The sequence below is a fragment of the Crotalus tigris genome, unplaced genomic scaffold, assembly GCF_016545835.1.
Source record: "Crotalus tigris isolate CLP2741 ecotype Arizona unplaced genomic scaffold, ASM1654583v1 scf7180000018940.2059657, whole genome shotgun sequence".
NCBI lineage: Eukaryota > Metazoa > Chordata > Lepidosauria > Squamata > Viperidae > Crotalus > Crotalus tigris.
In genome coordinates this window covers 1,508,618-1,528,884 of record NW_024097284.1, presented here as the reverse complement: position 1 = coordinate 1,528,884, position 20,267 = coordinate 1,508,618, and the positions used below count along the sequence as shown (strand labels likewise).

Here is a 20,267-nt window from a genome sequence, read left to right as displayed (position 1 = left end):
ACTCCTGCCCAGGCCCTCACAGGCACCCTGTCGTGAATGATGTAGAGCTGGCCATGCCCACATAGTAGGCCACACCCACTCCATCCATGCCCACCCAGTATCCCGCACCCACCCTGGCCACACACCCCCGCCCCCCTGAGGACAACCGCAATGCTGATGCGGCCCTCAATGAAATTGAGTTTGACACCCCTGATCTTTTCTGCTGAGCAGTTGCTGTTTTCCAATGAATAGTGCACTCGTGGACTTGATACCAAAAGAAAAAAAAGTCCGTGTATTTGTATTGTGGTACGATTCAGCAGATATTTCCCAGAAGTATTATATAAATATCCCAATAATTTCAGTCAGGAGGAAAGTTATCGACTGTCATCTCCATGGCAATTAGTGTTGACTTCAAGGCATTTTGCTCCCTTAAACACAAGCAGCATAAAAGGATGTGACATCTGCTGCCATGTTTAATTTCAAATCTGCTCCAAAGTTTGCCACACAGCTAGCAAAATGTCAGCATGTATTCCTTCTCTCCCACAGCTTTATCCCAAAGTCATTTCACCAACATACAGTAGCCATGAAAACCAAACTATGAATATGAAAGTGGTTTGTCACTGCCTCCTTCTAGGATGTTCTTTTGAATTTCCAGTTACATCTACTACAGTGTTTTTTCAACCTCAGGAACTTTAAGTTGTGTGAATTTCAACTTCTAGAATTCCCCAGAATTCTAGAAGTTGAAGTTCACACAATTTAAAATTCCTGAGATTGAAAAAAAAAATCTAGAATATGGTCCTGAAATTTCTCAGCAGTTTTCTGTCCAGTTACTAATATGGATTGTGAGCTACTAACCTGTTCGCAATAAATGATTTGATTTCTGCAGGATGCAACTGCAGTTGAGTTTCCACACTGGGACCTTGAGAGTCAGAAGCTATCATCTGTTATATGTCTTCCTGACAGTAAAACCACAAGAATATTAAATAGAATCATGAACTTTGTGTTTCTGAGATGTTGAGAAATAGGTCGTCCACACCCTGCTTACTACCAACTGCTTTCAACTCCTTGGAAGGTATAAATATTGTATTCTATTTACTTGCTTAAATTTTTTCCCCATACTTTTCTACCGAGTTGCTTTAAGCCTTGAGGAGCTCACAAGTGACTGAGAAATAAAATATTAGTACGTTTTTGACAACAGTACATAGGTACTTTTTTTTTGCTTGATTCTTCTTCAGACTTCATGTAATAATAGAGGCCATAAACAACGATGTGTAAAACAATTTAAACTTATTTAAAGGAAGCTAAAAGGCAGCACAATATATTTTCTTAATTATCTGTTCATTCCAACAGTTAATTTGCTGTTAATTCTGAAGAGGAATTTAGCAATGTTCAAAATATAGTGGAAAGCCTTTGCTCAGATCAGGAGCATCTGACTGCAATCTAAAGGTTGCTAGCTTTGTTATTTCAAACTAATCTTTCTTTAAACACACCCCTGTGAAGCATTCTTAAGTGCTTCCATCTTAATCACTTATTTATTTATTTATTTATGAGACTTATATACTGCTTTAAGTGAAAGCACTCTCTAAGCGGTGTACACCAGTAAGCAATGTAAATATATTTTACATTGCCCCCAACAGTCTGGGTCCTCATTTTACCTACCTCGGAAGGATGGAAGGCTGAGTCAACCTTGAGCCGGTGAGATTTGAACTGCTGACCTGCTGAACACAGTCAGCTAAAGTGGCCTGCAGTACTGCACTCTAACTGCTAACAGAATGATTTAAAGTTCTAGGAACATCTGAATAGCATGATTGTATAACCCTTGGCTGAAAGGAGAATAAAAGACTTCTGGGAATATGATCAGATTGCAAGCAGGCAATTTGAGAGGAATACAGGTGCTTTACATCAGACAAAAAAAAATCACATTTATTTTGGAAGTAGGAGAAAGGTTTAGCTGGTATTATATTTTACTTAATCAAGGAAAAAATTGTTGTATTAAAAGAAAAAAAAATAGAGATAGAATGTTTATCTTAGGGCCAATGGGAAACGTACTTGAAGTGCATTTCATTTTCTGCTTTGAAAAGACATTTCTGGAATGACAGATTTTCATAGTACTATGAATGCATGTGTGTTTAATACAATACTGGTGGTCAACTCTACAACGAATCTGGCTGAAGCCATTTTGCTCATTCTAGGTTGCCACAAGAATGGGAGGGAGTTTGGAGGATTTGTACTAGTCTAAACATTTTACTGTCCCATGGGAACCAAGGTCATTTCTGTCAAACTGGATGTGCGTGTGTGTGTGAGCTTTTGGTTAGAAAGCCTGACACATTCTTCTATTGGAGAACATTGCTGTTTGCATAGCACTGGGGTGGGAAGTTTAACTTTGTAATATTGTATCTCATTGGAGGGAATTTTAGACTTGGTTTCACTTTTTACCGTGCCAATACTATGTAGCCAATAAACATGTTCTTTGAAGAAAATTCCAGCCTCTGAGTTCTGATTTGTTTGGTCTCATCTATTGGAACCATGGTACTTTTGTATTCATGCAAATGTATTTCAATATGAGGTTGTGATATTTGATGCCATACCTGCAAGGGAAGATGTGATGAAGCAGAGCATCTAAATCAGAGTTTCTCAAACTTGGCAACTTTTAAGGTGTGTAGACTTCAACTCTCAGAATTCCCTAGCTGGGTGGGAAATTCTGGATGTTGATGACCACACATTTTAAAGTTGTCAAGTTTGAGAAACTGACATACTGGGGAGACTATACTGCTAAACAAAGGCATCAGTTTCTTCTTTGGGGATCAAAAGTTTTGTTTCTTATTGGACAAATGTTTAATATCTATGAATAACATCTGGCACTGTAAAATTAATGGAAGCTTTAAGAAGTCTATTTTTGTCTGTTATTGCTGTTATGTTATTGCTGAGAACGAAAAATCTTCCCCTTTCCACATTTTTCTGCATTTTTCCACTGTTGGCATCGTGAGTTGCGTGTTTTCCTATTATCCCTTGTACCGAGGGAACTTAGCATATTGTTTGGAGAGATTAAAACAGGTGCCAGTTACTGATGTTTCTATTGATGATTCAACCTGAATTTTGAGACTCATACTGCTCTTTCATCAGGGCAGAGATTCTGGTGAGAGAAGGGCAAGAAGAATATTCAAACAGCATTAAAAGCAAAAATACTGCCAATGTGATTCTCTTTAATGATGCCACATTGATTATTTAGTGATATCTTTCCTGATTATTTTTGTTATAGGTAGTCTTCAACTTACGACTATAATTAAACCCAAAATTTCCTTTGCTAAGGGAAGTGAATTTTGTTTGTTAACTGTTAAGTGAATTTTGCCCCATTTTACCACTTTTCTTGCCAAAGAAAGTGAATCAATGCAGTTGGTAAGTTAATAACATGGTTGTTAAATGAATCTGGCTTCCCCATTGATTTTGCTTGTCTGAAGGTTGCATAAGGGGATCATATGACCTCAGGATAAATCAAATAAACTGATCAGAACAAGAATGAATTCGACCATATCGCTGGCTTAGCTGTGTTGTGTGAAACTTAAAATCTAGTCCACTGTGGGATAGGGATCATTTCCTAATTAATCAATACTCTGGAGAAACAAGAGAAAAGTGTGCACTGTTGAAAGTAGAAGAAATTATTAGAAAATACACACCATCGTAATATCACCCGTCAAGCACAAGAAATTGGGAAGCAAGGCAATTAAATGAATACATGTTTATTGCATGCTAACACTATTTACAAGAATCTGAACCACTAATGGTCAAAGCAAATTGGTGGTAGATAAGAGTTAATGGAGTTCAAGATGGACTGGATTTAGATCTCTTGTGGGTATGGACTGATGGCGTACTTGACCTCTCTCTCAGGCTCATCCTGATCATCATCTAAACCAGCAGTCCCCAACCTTTTGGGCACCAAGGATTGGTTTTGTGGAAGACAATTTTTTCATGGAGTGGGCAGGAAGGAGGACAAGCATACAACCTTGGTCCATCAAATGTTCAGCTAACAGTACAGTTCGTGCTTCTATGAGAATCTAATGCCTGATGATCTGAGGTGGAGCTGAGCATCAGAGAACTGTTGCAAATACATATGAAACTTCATTCTCTCACCTGCTACTCACCTCCAGCTGTGTGGTCCGGAGTTGGGGATCCTTCTCCTATACCACCCAAATGTTGTCTCAACATAAGCCATAGGCTCTGTTGCCTGCTTACCAGTTGTAAGGGATCCATTAATAAACTGCAGGGGCTCATGAGACACCAGGTAAGATTGGAGGATGCAAATTGGCTTTTTCAAAATGGCTGTTCTTGAGCAGGTTGGCATGATTGTGTATTGCCAGATTCAATAGTAAAGAACTACAAGTAGTCCTCATTTAACAACCATAACTGGGACCAACACTTGGTCACTAGGTGGAAAATGATATGACCATGATTTTATATATAGTTTTACTTCAGCTTTCCTTTTTCCCTTACTTCCTGCCCTTAGGAATGCTCATCATGGCCTGGGATAATTTAGCAAGAAAGAGATTAATATTTATGTTTACATTCATTATAAAGGACGGGACTACAACAGAATAACCAGGCACACAATGGGGAAAATGCACAGAAAGAAATGCACCAGCACTGGCTATTTGCCTAACGTGCTTGCTGCTCTGAGCCCCGAGCTGCTTGGAAGGAGAATAATAGCTGAAGGTCCTAAAGTAATTAAAGTCTTGTCAAGTTTTTCTGAGCCAGGTGAACCAGGGAAACCAGTGGACCTCCAGGGAGATGTCCATGCACAGGTTACTCTCAATGTATCGGCATGGACATTTTGTTTTTAGAACTACTGCAACAAGTTGCATATAATGAAGTTGGTAATTACATTTCTCTCACGTGAATGGTAACATAGCCCATGGCATAATTAAGTTTAACTTTAGAATTAAAGAAGGGGGAAAAAAGTGAAGACTTGCTGACAGCTACAGAATTTTAAATTCTCAAAATGACATTGACCAAAGAGATAAATACAAGTTAAAAAGCAAAGAGAAAATGGCAAGTAATTGATACGTGGACCTCAAGCTTGTAAGCTGCCAGTATCCCAAAAGTGTGCCCAGTCCCCATTTGGTCAGTCAGTGAATACTGAGATCACACTAGTATTTTTTTTTCTTAACCAAATTGATTTGAATACTCTGAACAGTTTTATGCTTTAGGATTCTGTGAGCAAGTTTGCCTTTTGAGGATCTCAAGGAATGTCCACTTTAGATTATATATGATTATCTAGTGGTTACATTTCTTTGCAAAGTTTTTAGAATAGCTTTTCATTCAAGGAGTGATCACCTATCATTACTTTCTTTTGAAACTCTGAAGAAATTGAGCAGAACTACCAGCAACGTCTTAATAAATTCTATTTTATCGTGGGTATCTGTCAGCCTTACTAGATAGACCATACAAAAAACCCATATAAACTAACTGTACTTTATTGTAAAGTTACATTAACAAAATCTTGCAAGTACAATGCTTCCACTATCTCTTTTATAGCCCTAGAAACTAGGCAATGTGGCTTCTGAACCTTTTGCCCTGCCGCTATCCAGCTGGGGGGCCTTGCTCTCTTATCTGATGATTTCCTAGAGAGCATCACGTTGCTCTCCACAAGCTGTCCATCTGAAGCAGTCCCAACTTGTTGCAAATGACATTCTTAGTTTTGAAGTCAGAAAAGTCCAGAATTTACTCTTACATTATCTTTTAGTTGTCTTTTAGGTAAGAAATCACATTGGTCTTCATATATATAATCCTGTAAAACTTAGATGTAAAGAGTTTGCAGTCATTATTAAGGAGATAAATTGGCCTGTAGTTCTTTACAGAAGTTAAATCCAGTCCATCTTTGGATATTAAAGAAATGTAGACTTCCTTTCAGAGTCTGGTATAGGGTTCCCCTGTAAAATAGAATTCATTAAATCCTTCATTGGAAGAAGATAGTTGATCTTCGAAAATTTTATTCACTCAGTAGGCCATCTGGTCCGAGACTTTGCCTGTTGTTGCTCTTTTAATTGCTTTTATTATTTCAAAGGTTGTTATTAGATTATTAAAAATTTGCTTGTAGTTTTCCGATAATTTGGGAAGATTTTTAGCTGTTATATACTCCTCCATAGTTTCTAAAGAGATTTCTTATTCTTTATATAAATCGGTATAATAATTACAACATTCTTTGAATGTTTTTGTTATCTATGTAAGACTTATTTCCCTCTTGGAGCTTGGTTATCATCTTTTTTTAAAATCTGTTTTCTTAGTTTGTATGCCAACCATCTCCCTGGTTTATTTATATGTTTAAAAAAGTATTGTTTCATATATTTAAGTTTCTTTTCAATATTTGAAACAATCAACAAAGAAATTTGTTGTTACAATAAATTTAGTTGATTAAGTATGTTAGAATCTTCTGATGAATTTTGGAATTCCCTCTCCTTCAGTTTAATTTCTTGTAACACATTTTGGATTTTTTCATCCACTTTCCTCTTAATTGCTGTATACATTGTATAAAATGTCCTTATATCACAGCCTTATAAGCCTCCCAAACTGTTGTTAAATTGGTTCCTTTACCTAAATTATTATTAAAGTCTTGAAGTACCTATTTACATTCTTTAACTATCTGTGGTCTCCGCAAAATAGACTAATTTAATTTCCATTTAAAAGACTGGGGATCAAATTTAAGATGTAAAGACGCTGGATTATGGTTAGGAAAAGGCTTTGGAAGAAGAATAGTTTCTTTGTGAAACAGATTTTTTGAAATCCAAATCATATCCTTTCTAGAAAAGGATTTGTGTCTCTCTGAAAAGGTAAAGTCTTTTGTTAATCCATTTTTACACTTCCAAACATTGATCAAACTTAAAATATTGGTTAGCTCGCAAAATGTTTGCAGCAGTTTCCCTTGTGTTTCTTTAATTCCTTTATCATCTGATCTGTCCAGTTGTGGGGTTACTATTCCATTGTAGTCTCCAATTACACACCAATACTGAAAAGAATAGAAGAGTAAGTATTCAGGCAGATGTTTAAAAAACTTGACTTTTTCTTGATTTTTTCTAGATTTTATGCCCTGTAATTCAATTTGCACAATTACACAAAATTATCACAGTAATTTTGAATATAATTAAATATTTGCAACAATGTAGTGACAAACAGGTTGCATTAAAAGCTTTTGACAACTTGAACTGGGCCTTTATATTTAAAGCAATGGAAAAGAGGGATTTTGGATTGGGCTTTATATAGGGCCTGAAGTCCATCTATACACTTCAAAAAGCTTGAATCATGGTGACTGGAGACTTTACAAAACCATGTGAAATCCAGAAGGGAACAAGAGAGAGATGTCCTTTCTCCTCTTTATTATTTATTTTAGTATTGGAACTTTTAAATAGAAACATTAGGCAGGATAACAAAGTAAAAGACTACAAATTGAAGTGCATAATTACAAATTATGTGCATTTGCTGACAATTTAGTAATTGATTGTGCAAGACTTGTTAGAGAACATTGAACATGTTATGAGGAAGATTAAAATGTTTGGAGAAGTGGCAGGTTTAAGAATAAATAAGTCAAAAGATGACAATACTGACTAAGAACAAAAATGTGAAAGATCAGAACAAACTGGAATTTAAAACTGGTTTTAAAGTTGTGAAAAAGAAACAGTACTTGGGGGTGACTTTCACTAAGGAAAATTCTAAGCTTTACAAAAATAATTACCGTAAAATATAGAAGAAGATAAAATTGGATTGAAATAATAGCAAAAATTTGATTTGTCATTAATGGGAAGAATTTCAGTAATTAAAATAAATGTACTACCTAGAATGTTATTTTTATTTCAGACTATACTGATATTGATTAAAGATTCCATTTTCAAACAGTGGCAGAAAGACATATCTAAATTTATTTGGCAAAATAAAAAAACAAGAATTAAATATAAGCTGTTACAAGATTCTAAAGATAGAGGAAATCTGAGTTTGCAGATCTTGAATTATATTATGATGCTTGTTATCTGGTATGGTTAAAAGATTGGATAACTTTAAAAAATTCAAGGCTGTTAGACCTCAAAGGTTTTGATTTGAGATTTGGGTGGCATGCCTATTTTATTATAACAAAGTAAAATTTAATTCTTGGTTTCAAGATTTATGCTATTAGGCAATCAATTGCCATATATGGTGGAAGTATAAAAGAAGATTAGCTGATAAAGTACCACTTTGGCTATCACCTCATGAATCACTATATAGAACAGAGATGATTTTGGAATGTAAATGGATGACATATCGAGACTTATTGATATTTGAAAAGGAGAGATTTAAGATAAAGACAAGAGAACAACTAGTAAGTGAAGGACTTGCTTGTGATTTGTTTAATTATTATAGAATTTTTGAAATATTTAAAGTTGATTAAATAGTTATGTTTTCACAGGAACTAAATTTGAACTGGATGTTTATTTATTTTCTGGAGATGACTACTTAATTTTTAAAGTATATATAATGTTACTCAGATGAATCTAGAAGATGAATATGTCAAAGGATGTATGGTAAAATGGACAAAAAAATTGGTATAATATAATGCTAGATAAATGGGTAGAATGTATGGGTGAATGGACTAAAATTTACATTAAATTATAGTTTGAAAGAAAACTTTTATAAAATGATGTATCATTAGTACTTGACCCCAGATAGATTAGTGAAAATGTATAAAGGGATTTCTAAAAAGTGCTGGAAATATAGTCAAAAACCAGGTTCATTTTATCATATCTGGTGGTCTTGCAAATATGTGAAAACATACTGGATAAACATAACAATGGCCATGCAAAAATACTTAAGGTACAAATATTAATATTAAGCCTGAGGCTTGTCTTTTTTGGTATGATGGACAAGTCAACTGAAAAACCATTTGGGATGCTCTTCCTTCACATGGTGACGGCTGTAAGGATTATACTTGCCAAACACTGGAAAGAAAAAGAGATGCCTACTGTTGGAGAATGAATTTGAAATTGACTATATTAGCAGAGATAGCAAAATTAACTGCTTTGATTAAGATAATGGACTAGACATCTTTATAAGAAAGTGGAAACCACTTGTGGACTTTCTACACCTTAAATATAATAACAGATAGTTAACAAAAGGATTTGAAGATTAGTGTAATGTTTAGCTCAACCTGTTGACTGCTTTTTCTTCATATGTATGTGTATGTGTATGTGTATGTGTGAAGAGATCAACCCCGACTGCTCTTTAGAAGCCCAGATCCTGAAGTTTAAACTCAAATACTTTGGCCACCTAATAAGAAGGAAGGACTCACTGGAGAAGAGCCTAATGCTGGGAAAGATTGAGGGCAATAGAAGAATGGGATGACAGAGAATGAGATGGCTGGATGGAGTCACTGAAGCAGTAGGTGTGAACTTAAATGGACTCCAGAAGATGGTAGAGGACAGGAAGACCTGGAGGAACATTGTCCATGGGGTCGCGATGGGTCGGACACGACTTCGCAATTAACAACAACAACAACAACATGTGTATTTGTAGGTAAAAGGGGAAGAGAATTAACTGCTTTTTCTTTTCTATTAGCACCTAGCCAGGGTGGATCCTACATGTTAAATGTTAAATTTAATTGACCATTTTTTCCTCTTTTCTTTGCACACTATTTCTTTCTTTTTTATTGTTGTAGGTTGAATGTATGCTTTTGTTTTGCTTCGTTTAGTTTGCTTGTTTTACTGATTTGTATTTTATTTTCTATGATAAAACAATAAATAATAATTAAAACAAAAAAGAAAAGTCCGAAGTGCAGCTCCCAGCTGTACTTGCCCTGTATTGCTGTTGGGATAGAACTTTCTTCTTGTCAAATGCTGCATTTTTTTATATGGTGGATGAAATTCATAATGGACAAAGTCAGCACCCAAAGAAAATGACTACCTGCTTTGACCCTCCGCATTTTTTCCTTTCATTTTTTTAAAAAAATATGTTTTATTGGGTTTTTTTACGTATCACCATCAATATTTGGTAAACAGTGTGTTGTCTGGGTTTGTATTTACAAATAATCAATAATAGTTAGTTTCTATAATTCCATATTCCACATAGTAGCTTTCCTTGAGTTTCTCTTCTTTTAATAATATTTTCTTTTATCAACCTTAAATTAGTACATTTCTTGATAATTTTAGAAGATAATTAAATATCTATGAATATCCTTCATTTCTTCCTTTCTCTTCAGTCAAGTAGAGGACAGATTGCTTCAGTCAGAATCATGAATGGATCATTTGCAAAGAATTTTGGGAACCAGGCCAACAAGGGACAGTGGTTGACTACCCTCACTCCATTCTAAAGTAAATGGGTCTATGAATTGCTGACAAGGAAAAAACCAGAAGCTGTAATATCAGATAGAACATGGAAGATATAAAGAAAGTGAATGTTTCATAATTCATTCCTGTCTCAGGTGCTGCACAAGGATAGAGTGAGACATGGAATCACTTGCCATTTCTCCTAAGAACTATGATTTATCACCTACCTGTCAGGGAATAATTTGCAAGGCTGTTTAGATATCTTATGAGATGGATTCATGAACATACACACACATATAAGGTTGTGTTCCCAGTTCTGATTTATTATGAAATTTTATTATATGGTGAAGGTAAGTCTGCAATAGTGGCTTTTAAAATTCATTTTATATGCTTATATTCTAAAAGGCCTATAATTGCTCAGAATGAAAGGAGCTATTTCAAATTCTTTTGCATAAAGCTTTGCTTGACTGAGTCCACATAAACACTCCCTTCCCTCCCTCCCTTTCTCTCTCTCTCTCTCTCTCTCTCTCTCTCTGTCTGTCTCTCCAGGAAGATACCTTACATGCCAACATCAGGGAATATCAGGCTAGGTCTGCTTCATGCATTGTGCTAAATTGTAGCTTGTTTATTCATGATTTTAATAATGAAATTGCAAATATTGTGTTTTCACATACTATGGCACATAATTTACACAATCACAGTGGGAAGTGCATGAAGACAGAATCAAAGAAGCCATATTTATTTGGTGAAACAGACCAAAAAGAACAGTGTAGTATTCATGGAAAATGTATATAAGGATAGTAATATTTGCATAGAACAATTAAAATGCACACACAGTTTGCATGCTGCTGGAAGATACCATTTCTTGGTTCTTGTCGATATTTTGGGATGGATTACTATAGTAATCTTCTGATTAAAGCTCCCTCTGGAAGATATGAAGGTCCAATAATGTATGCTTTCTATTAAATTATAAGATACCTTCTCTTCTAAATTGAAAACAAACTTATGGAAGTTCTTATGATCAGCATCTGTCTCCAAGACAGTTTATGTAGTTTTCATTACAGGAGAAAGACAAGCTATACCTGAAATAACTTAGAACTTTGCAGATTGGCATTTGTCAGATTTTGGTGCTCAGATGTGGTTGGCTGAAAATACCATTCAAAAGCTTCTAGACTGAGAAGTCTACCTTTGTCTTCCTGAGACTTCCAGTCACCAAGGATAAAGTTGATACAATTTATAATCCAGAATCATATGGGGATCCAGGTTTGAAAACCAGGACTAGAACTTGGGACCATTCAAGAATAAATTTAGGGTAGGCTAAAGGAACTGGTGGATGTAACTCATTGATATGATTCTTTAAAAGGAGAAATTTGACAAATTCATGGTAACTACAGTAAATGAAATTCATAATCAATTGACTGAGACAATATTAAAAATCAAAATTCAAATTACTAAGGGTCCAGGAAGATTATATATTTCTAAAACCAACTAGCAAAACCAAACTATGATTTTGGTGTATGCAATGATTTGCAGATAGATAAAGAAAGATAAAGGAGTTCCTGCAGATTTTACTTCACAGTAAAATGCTAGGGATAAGTGCTCATCTCTGTTTCAAGTCCATTGAGCCAGTGCTGTCCAAAGTGGTCGTAGTCTAACTGAAGTTCTGCTATTTTTCTTATATTTAAACATGTGCAATTTCTGGGGAAGAAGATCTGATACCTCACATTTTTCATGTTAACAGCCTCAGACCAACTATTGCAGGCATGACCTAACTATGGAAAGAAACATGCTCCCTATAGATAGCAATATTCTTTATGACATGCTCCTGTTTAACCATTCTCTCCTCTGGGATACTTTATTCCTTCCTTTCCCTCTGACTGCCCCAATTTTCCCCCTTCTCCAGCAATTAAGATTTTATTGTGAAAAACAATCTTACAAGATTTGAGGGTTCTGTCCAAACATTATTGCATTTGTTCTGTGTTGCTGATACTGACCTCTTATGTGTGAGTTATAATAGCAATAGCAGCCATAGGTGAATGTTAAGAGTGATGTGTGCAATTTAGCACGGTGGCAGGATACAGGGGTGATATGCATATGCATTGGTCTGGAATGGAAATAACAAACTTTAGCAACCAGAAGTTATATCAGAATGAAGAATTGTATTGCTCCACTTCTATCATCCTAGAATTTAGGGAACCAGCCCAGGGCTGCCTTCAGTAGAATGAGCAGGAGGGGACTGACTTGTCACTTTACAATCTAATACAGGCTCTGCTCACAGTCTCTGGATGATGCAAAGTTAAGAAATAACAATTCTGTTATCCTATCTGTTGTGTCCTGAGCCTGCAAATGCAGGCTCGGGACATTGCAATGGTCTCAGGGTTGCTGCAAGCTGCCTGGGACCAGACTGAGCGGCGCTGGCCTTGCGCGCATACACGAGGCGTGAAAACGCGCCAATGAGCTGTAACCAATTTGCCCGGGAATCTGGACACAAAAGAGGAGGCCTGCGAGCCTCAAGGTTGTTATTGGAGTCAGTAGAGGAGAAATAAAGAGTTGTTGCTTCAACATGCGTGCTCGTCTTTCGCCATTAACTCAAGAACTTAACACTATCCAATGTCTCATATTGGTGGGACAGGTTGATGCAGGCAGATATCTGAGTCAGAGCCAAGGTATGTTTACAACTAAGTAGCACTTTGCCAACTGAACATCATGATGTTGTGTGCTCCTGGCAGAGAATTCAGTTTGAAGAAGATTCTGCAGCTGTCTCATATGCTAGACTGGCTGTGGTCAATATTGCTTTGTTTTCCTCTTTTTATTGTATTTGGCAGCAGGAGCCTTTGAAAGAGAGGAAAGCAAGCAGATGGTGAGCCTCAAAGATAGAAGGCTCTGAGTCACTGCTCAGCTAATGCTTCCGTTTATAACTTCCTTAATTTCCCTCTTTTTTTCCAAGCTGTTTCAAAACAGTTATAATGATTTCTACCCTTTTATCCTAAAAGGTGCCAATTAAGGCTGTGCATGTGCTTCAGATAATATTGGTTTAATTTAGGTCCAGTCCCAAACCAGCACTTCTATCCCCCCCAAAAACAAGCCACCCAAAACAACTGATTTACTTATTTAATTCCCAGCTGTACCAGCTGTTCACCAAGCTTCTTTTTGTTATTCCTATATCAGTTCCAAAAGCTCAAAGCAGTCTGTTGTAAGTAGAATAAGAAAATTCCTTTAGACAAGACAATGGGTATGACATTTACACTTTTCATGAAGTTAAAAATAATGCCATACAATATCTTAGTTTTACTGTCATAAAGTAGGATAATGGGCTTATGGTTTTTCTCCCTCTGAGGCCAAAAAAACTCAAGTGGATTGGGGTTCTGACCATGAAATGGAGGATAAGCATTGCTTTTTACTGCTCTGCAGAGTGACTCATACCCCAAGTATTGTAGTTTGTCCATAGAACTCTGCAGCAACTGGTAATCACTATACAATAATTTCCAGTATTTGGAGTCACTTGTTGACTTGAGTCAGTGATTACTCTATGAGTAGGGTTGAGACATTGGCTGGCTCCACACAATGCAGTGAACCATGAAGAGGCCAACTGTTGTGTCCTGGGCCTGCAAAGGCAGGCTCGAGATGTTGCAATGGTCCCGGGCTGTAGCAAGCTGCCCGGGACCAGGCTGAGTGGCACCAGACTGCGTGCATGCGCAAGGCGCGAAAGCGCGCCATTCTTTGTTACCTTTTTGCCTGGGGATTCTATTTAGAGGCAGAGAGGCCTGCAAGCCTCTGAGTTGTGTTGGAGAGAGCTGAAGAGAATAAAAGCTGTTATAACCATCAAGATGTGTGCTCTTCTTTTGCCGTTGACTCGAGGACTCAACACTGGCTATACAATTTGCAAACGTTAGGCATAACAGAGGTCTGCAAAGAGTTTGCAGATGTATTCAGTCCACAGCTGGGTTATTACAAAGGGCCTCCAGTTTCTTTGAAACTTGACCCCACTGTCACTCCCATTAGGGTGAAAGCAAGGAGAATATCCTTTGCCCTTAAGGGGAAAATTGATGCTGAACTGGATAAATTGATCCAGCAAGGTATTTTAGAACCTGTTGATTCAAGTCCATGGGAACCCCCATAGTTACGCCTCTCAAGGCTAATGGGGACATTCGCATCTGTGCAGACTACAAATGCACATTAAACAAGGCATTGCAACAGCATGCATATCCTGTACCTGTAGTCAGCCATATTTTGGCTTCCCTCAAAGGGGGGCATGTTTTTGCAAAGTTAGATCTGGCACAGGCTTATCAACAGTTACCTGTTGATGAAGCTGCTGCTGAAGCACAGACTATTGTAACCCATAGAGGGGCATTCAAAGCTGTTGCAAGCTGCCCGGGACCAGACTGAGTGGCGCCAGCCTGCGCGCATGCGCAAGGCGCGAAAGCGCGCCATTCTTTATTACCTTTTTGCCCGGGGATTCTATTTAGAGGCAGAGAGGCCTGCGAGTTGTGTCGGAGAGAGCTGAAGAGAATAAAAGCTGTTATAACCATCAAGATGTGTGCTCTTCTTTCGTCGTTGACTCGAGGACTCAACACCAACCATATTGTAAATTAATGCATTCTGCATTAAATTACTGCATACTCATCCCATGCTGTTAGTTTGTGCTTTAGTTTATTTAATGAATTCTCAAACCGGGTTGAATAATCCCTTTTTAAAGCAAGAGTGGTTAGTGTGTTGTACAATTGTGTTCTACATTCCAGATGTCTTGTTGTGGAGATACCACTGAAAAAATAAAGATGAAATATAAGCAGTGGTGGAATTAAATACCTGAACAACCAGTTCTCTTATTCAATGCAGGCACTGGGCCTCCAAGGCCTAGACTTCTGGAAGTGGAATCCACGCACTTCCGGCAGGCCACTCTAGGCCTGGGAGACCTCCTCCAGGCCTCCAAGGCCTAGACTGGACTACTGGAAGCAGCAAAATTCAGCTAATGCAGTGGTTCTCGACCTTTTTAATGCCGCGACCCCCAACTGGTTGTAAGTCGAGGACTACTCAACCGGTCGTAAGTCGAGGACTACTCAACTGGTGCAGCACCGTTTGCAGAATGGGACTTTTGGCGGGCTCAGCAGGGCAGAGACAGCCTGGACAATTCCTATTGGCTTTTGAAAGCCAATAGAATTAGACTCTATTCAAGAGAGTCTATTCTATTGGCTTTCAAAAGCCAATAGAATAAAAGGGAGTAGCACAGCTAAGGAAAAGGGGAAAAAAATGGCGGACTGCGTTGTTTGGCGACCCCCGTGAAATGGCCGTTCGACCCCAAATGGGGTCCCAACCCACAGGTTGAGAACCACTGAGCTAATGGTTCTGCCGAACTGGTGCAAGTCAGCTGAATCTCACCACTGAACATAAGGTGACAATGATGATGATAATGATGATGGTGGTGGTGGTGGTGGTGGTGGTGGTGGTGGTGGCAGTGAAACAATAAATCTGGCAGGGTCAGTGCTGTACAGTCTAGCCTGGGAGGAGAAACCATGTATATAGCTCTATCTTTGGTCAAGTATTCTATCAATATTAGGCACCTGTTGAAAAAGACATTTGAAGAGGAAGATTATCAGTTGAAGAAACACACCTGTCTATAAAAAAGGGGGGATGTCTATCTGTTTTGATAAGGTAATAAAAAGTTAACCACTTTATGTACAAACAAGGGGATTTTCAAGATTTATAATAAAATATTATTAATTTTGTGTTGATCACTAAGAATTCAGGACTCACCAACACTAGTGATTAGCATTGACGTGCTAGCAGGAACAGCTGGAAGAAATCATGTTTGTCTTCATGACTTTTGCTGAAAAATGGCGTAACAGATACAACTAGATCTTATGAACTTTCAAACCAATAATGAAAGCTGGGGATAGACATTAGAGAAAAACTACTATCACATTTTACACTTTTATTTGGGTTCTGAATGACACCACAGATAAAGTACTTTAATCAAATACAGGAAGAACAGGTTGCCATGGACTTCCCCCAGATACAACAGACAGAATTAATTTGAAAAAGAAAATCCTGATAGAATTGTTCATATGAAAACACCGTTTGTAGATCTTGGACTTGAATACCAAAACTCTTATCTAGACTAAATATAATTGGAGGCAATCCAAGCTACAAGCCACCATCTCTCCTACCCCTATTCTGTCTCCATTTGATTGTAACAGAAACATTTGTGGTGACTTGCAATCTAGCCATTGAACTGCTCCATTATCTCAAAGTGCTCCTCCCAATGGTCTGTTCACTTCAGTGGAATTTATATGATTACCATCTGAAGAGAGATTGCATTAACACCAGTGTTTGATAGGTATTCAAATATCCTGATCCATAAAGATGATCTGACTTCCCCCTTCCAATATAACATAGAGCTGATTGGGAGAATGCTCTTATGTGTGGAGGTTCTACATTGTCCATTGGCATCTGCATAGAGATCCATGACTGGGGAAAGCTGGTCTAGATCACACTATAAGAGCTCTTAAACTCTTCAGTACATAAGCTTTAATGTCTAGAATTAAACACTATTTTTACGAATCAGCCAAAATAGAATCACGGTCAAAAGCAAATAAGCAATAGAGAAACTAGAAAGGATGAAGTTCTTACAATATCTAGATTCAATACTGCTACCAAACACTTATAAGAACAATTCATAATATATTGTACAAGCTGATACAGCAATATATGTCAATTGGCAACACTGTATGAAATCTAAAGTGCGCAACCCTCAGCATGAGGTGGAAAAAAAATAGCAAGATCATTCAAAAGGCAGCATAACTACAGACACAGTTTTATCTCTTTTTTCCTACTTTGCAAGTATACAATGAGTCACTAGTACGCAAAGTTATATGTGTTCAATAAAATCATATTACATTGCATTTGTATCTTCAAGTATTTTGAGAGAGTGTAAAACAATATTGCTTTACAAACCCAGGTGGCCATGTTGCTTTTTAGTTAAAGCTAAAACCCAATGTTTAGACAGGGTTGTAACTGGAAACTGTTCCAGGATGTGAAACTGAGGAATGACAGATTTCATTTCTTCCAAGATAGCCTTCCCCAACTCAATAGCCTCATGATGTTCTCTAATGCAGCATCCATCATCTCAAACCACTGGCCATAATGGCTAAGACTGATGGGGATTGCAGTCCCAAATATTTGGAGGGCAACACATCAAGGAAATCTGCTTGAAATATGGCTGATCTTGCATCCACAAAAATTAGATGGACCTTCATTTTGTTTTCTTAAGAGAGGTATATGAACTGTGGAAAGAATACTGATTATAATAATCACACATTTATATTAAAATAGCACTCTGTTATATTTTGAAATTTCTTAACATTATATAAGATAAGCTGGTAGTAATATTCCCATACAATTGTTAGGGGCTAAGCCTAAAACCCAGTAGCATGGTTGAATCATTTACAAATTAGAAATAATTCAGGACAGATATTTTCTGCTTTATATTTAGTATCTTAGTTGTTATGCTAGGCCAGTTCTAAGAGTGACATAAATAGTTAGGAACCGTCTAAGAGCTTAGATGTGGGAAACCAATTTCAAATAAATGGATTCAATGTTTTGGAAACATGCATAAAATCACATAGACCCCCTGGGACATTAGCAGCCAGCCTCTGAAAGGAAATGTGGTCATAGCAGCAGCTACACATATCATGTGGCAAGTACAAATTATTTCCAACTCTTGTGCTGCCTTCAGAGATCAACAGAACTGGATGTCTTCTCAAACTCACATCTCTACAAGAAGTCCAACTGCCATTCCTTAGAACCTGCTGCGGATCTTTGTTATTATTTGAACTTCCTTATGGAAGATTGGAAGGCCTTTTTATATCCTAAAAAATCATATTTTATTTGCTGGCTCTGAGAATTATACTGTAGTATAATTAATTAATCTGAAGTGCACCTCTTTTTTTTTTTTTTTTTGGAGAAGGCTCCAAATGCAACCCTAATTTTATTTCTAGGTAGCATCTGGAAAGATTTTGCTTCTACTTAGCTAGATCATATGGGAAATATCATTAGGAACAGCAGCATTTTGTGATTTCACTATTTTCAGTTTGTTTTCTTATACGTTACAGATATCTCTTGAGGTTCTGCAGTACTAGACTCTGGAGATATACAAGATAAAAGGACATGTAAAACAAACATTTTTTTTTAAGAATTTATGTGGGTATATGTCTCAAAAGAAGCATTGTTAAACATTTGATGCATTTCATCTAAGGAAAAATAAAATATTTCATTCTTATATTTATTATTTGTCCCTGCAGTTTTTAGAACCCATATAAAATAAAAAAATCTATATTTTACAAAATAGGATCTTTTTTAATATATATATTTATATATTTATATATTTCTTTTGTAAAATTAGATGTATTTAAGTACATCTGAATGTATCATGTAAATTAGAAATTCTGTTCTAACAGAGTAAAAAAAAAAGACAAAAGTTACTCAGTTTTAATTTTTGCATTTTGTTTTTATGCTGCCCCACAAACTGTGGCCATTTGGAAACCATTGTTCTATTGGCTATTTTTAACAAAAGGAATTATTTTTACTAATCACACGGATCTTAGGGATGAGATTGTGAATACATATATATGTATGCTTGATATGCAAAAATGCAGCCTTTTATATACTATCTTCCTGGAAAACAAGTTTTTGCAAACTCAGAGGGGAGAAGACAACTTTTTAAAAGGAGCAATGTTCTTGATTTTAAATTCTACTCTACTTTGATGCCACAATATAGAAAGAGAATCACTTTGGAACAAACTACAAATACATTCACCACAGTTTGTGACAACTTAATTGTCTACCTAGAGGTACTTCAGAAGGATCTGGCAGATTATAGGATTATAAATCTTGCCCAAGGCGTTCTATTTCTTCAATCAGAAAATCAATGTCTTGGTGAGCTGCTGCTGGATTGGAGATAACCATGCGGAAAAAATTGACCTTGTCTCCCAGGGGCTGATAGCTGACCATCGTGGTTCCATATTCCATCATTCGAGCTTTAATTATTGGTGCCACCTTCAAAGACATAACATGGAATGAAAATCAATATTGCACAGTCGCGTCCTTCTGATTCTTCTCTTGGCCAAACAAAAGATTGAACTAGTGATGCACTCTGGGAAGGTCTTTGAGGTGTATGTACAACACTATTCAACAGAATGAGGAGCTCTTCAAATTCATTCAACCTGCTTTTTGAGGTGCATAAATTAATATATGTTACCATATCATGGCAACCCACTTCCGGAGAATCACCAAGTCTGAAAGACCTCCTCCTGCAAGAGTCTAAAATTCAGTACAAAAGTTGACAATCTCTTATAATCCTGGTCATCACAATTCCATTAAGTTAATGGTCTGAAGACTGCCAACATTTCTGTGAGATTTCAAAAAATTTGGGTCAAATTTCACATCATGTGAAAAAACTCTCATGAAGTTTTAGCATTTTCATATGAGTTGTCAAAATATTTTTAACACACTTTTCAAGGTTCACCAAGATCTCTGATCATCAAGTTGCTAATCTCTGCTCAACATAGTTCACCAAAACTTACGACTTTGCTTCAATAACATCTACACAAAGTTAGGAAATCTTGTGCCCCCTAAAAAGTTTTACCTTCAGCTCCCACTAACCTCAGTTTAATTATTCAATGGCCAGGGTTGAGGAATTTTAGACCAAACATTTGTAGAATAAGTACCAGGATACTTTCAAGATGAATTTAACCCAAAACTTCATTGTAAAGTTATAAATCTCTGTCTTCATTCTCCATTGCCACTAATGGGCTGGGGAGTAATGGAAATATAATTTATTTCATTTCATAATTTTCCATAAACTGTGCATGCTGATTAATTAACCAGTAAGGGTCCCCTCTCTATTTAGAAGAGATTTGATAATTGTGAGCACCATCCAGATACAGATGGATGTCCTTAAAAATTGCGTAGCAGAAATAAACTTCATTCTGTTCTGTTCTATTCTATACTGTACTC

General features: G+C 36.8%; 1 protein-coding gene across 2 annotated transcripts in view; it reads right to left on the bottom strand.

Moving 5' to 3' along the window:
* Positions 1–16,170: 16,170 nt before the first annotated feature.
* GAD2 (glutamate decarboxylase 2) overlaps positions 16,171–20,267 on the bottom strand; it is a 53,690-nt gene continuing 49,593 nt past the window's right edge. Inside the window, exons 16-17 of one of the 2 annotated variants that reach the window (XM_039357724.1) lie at positions 19,097–19,307; positions 16,171–17,536 (exon numbers count right to left, since the gene is read on the bottom strand). In XM_039357724.1, coding sequence (XP_039213658.1) covers positions 19,134–19,307 — 174 coding nt within the window. In that variant the 3' untranslated portion in view covers positions 16,171–17,536; positions 19,097–19,133. Of the gene's footprint in view, positions 19,308–20,267 lie in introns of both variants that reach the window. The other variant, XM_039357723.1, reaches the window with a different exon arrangement.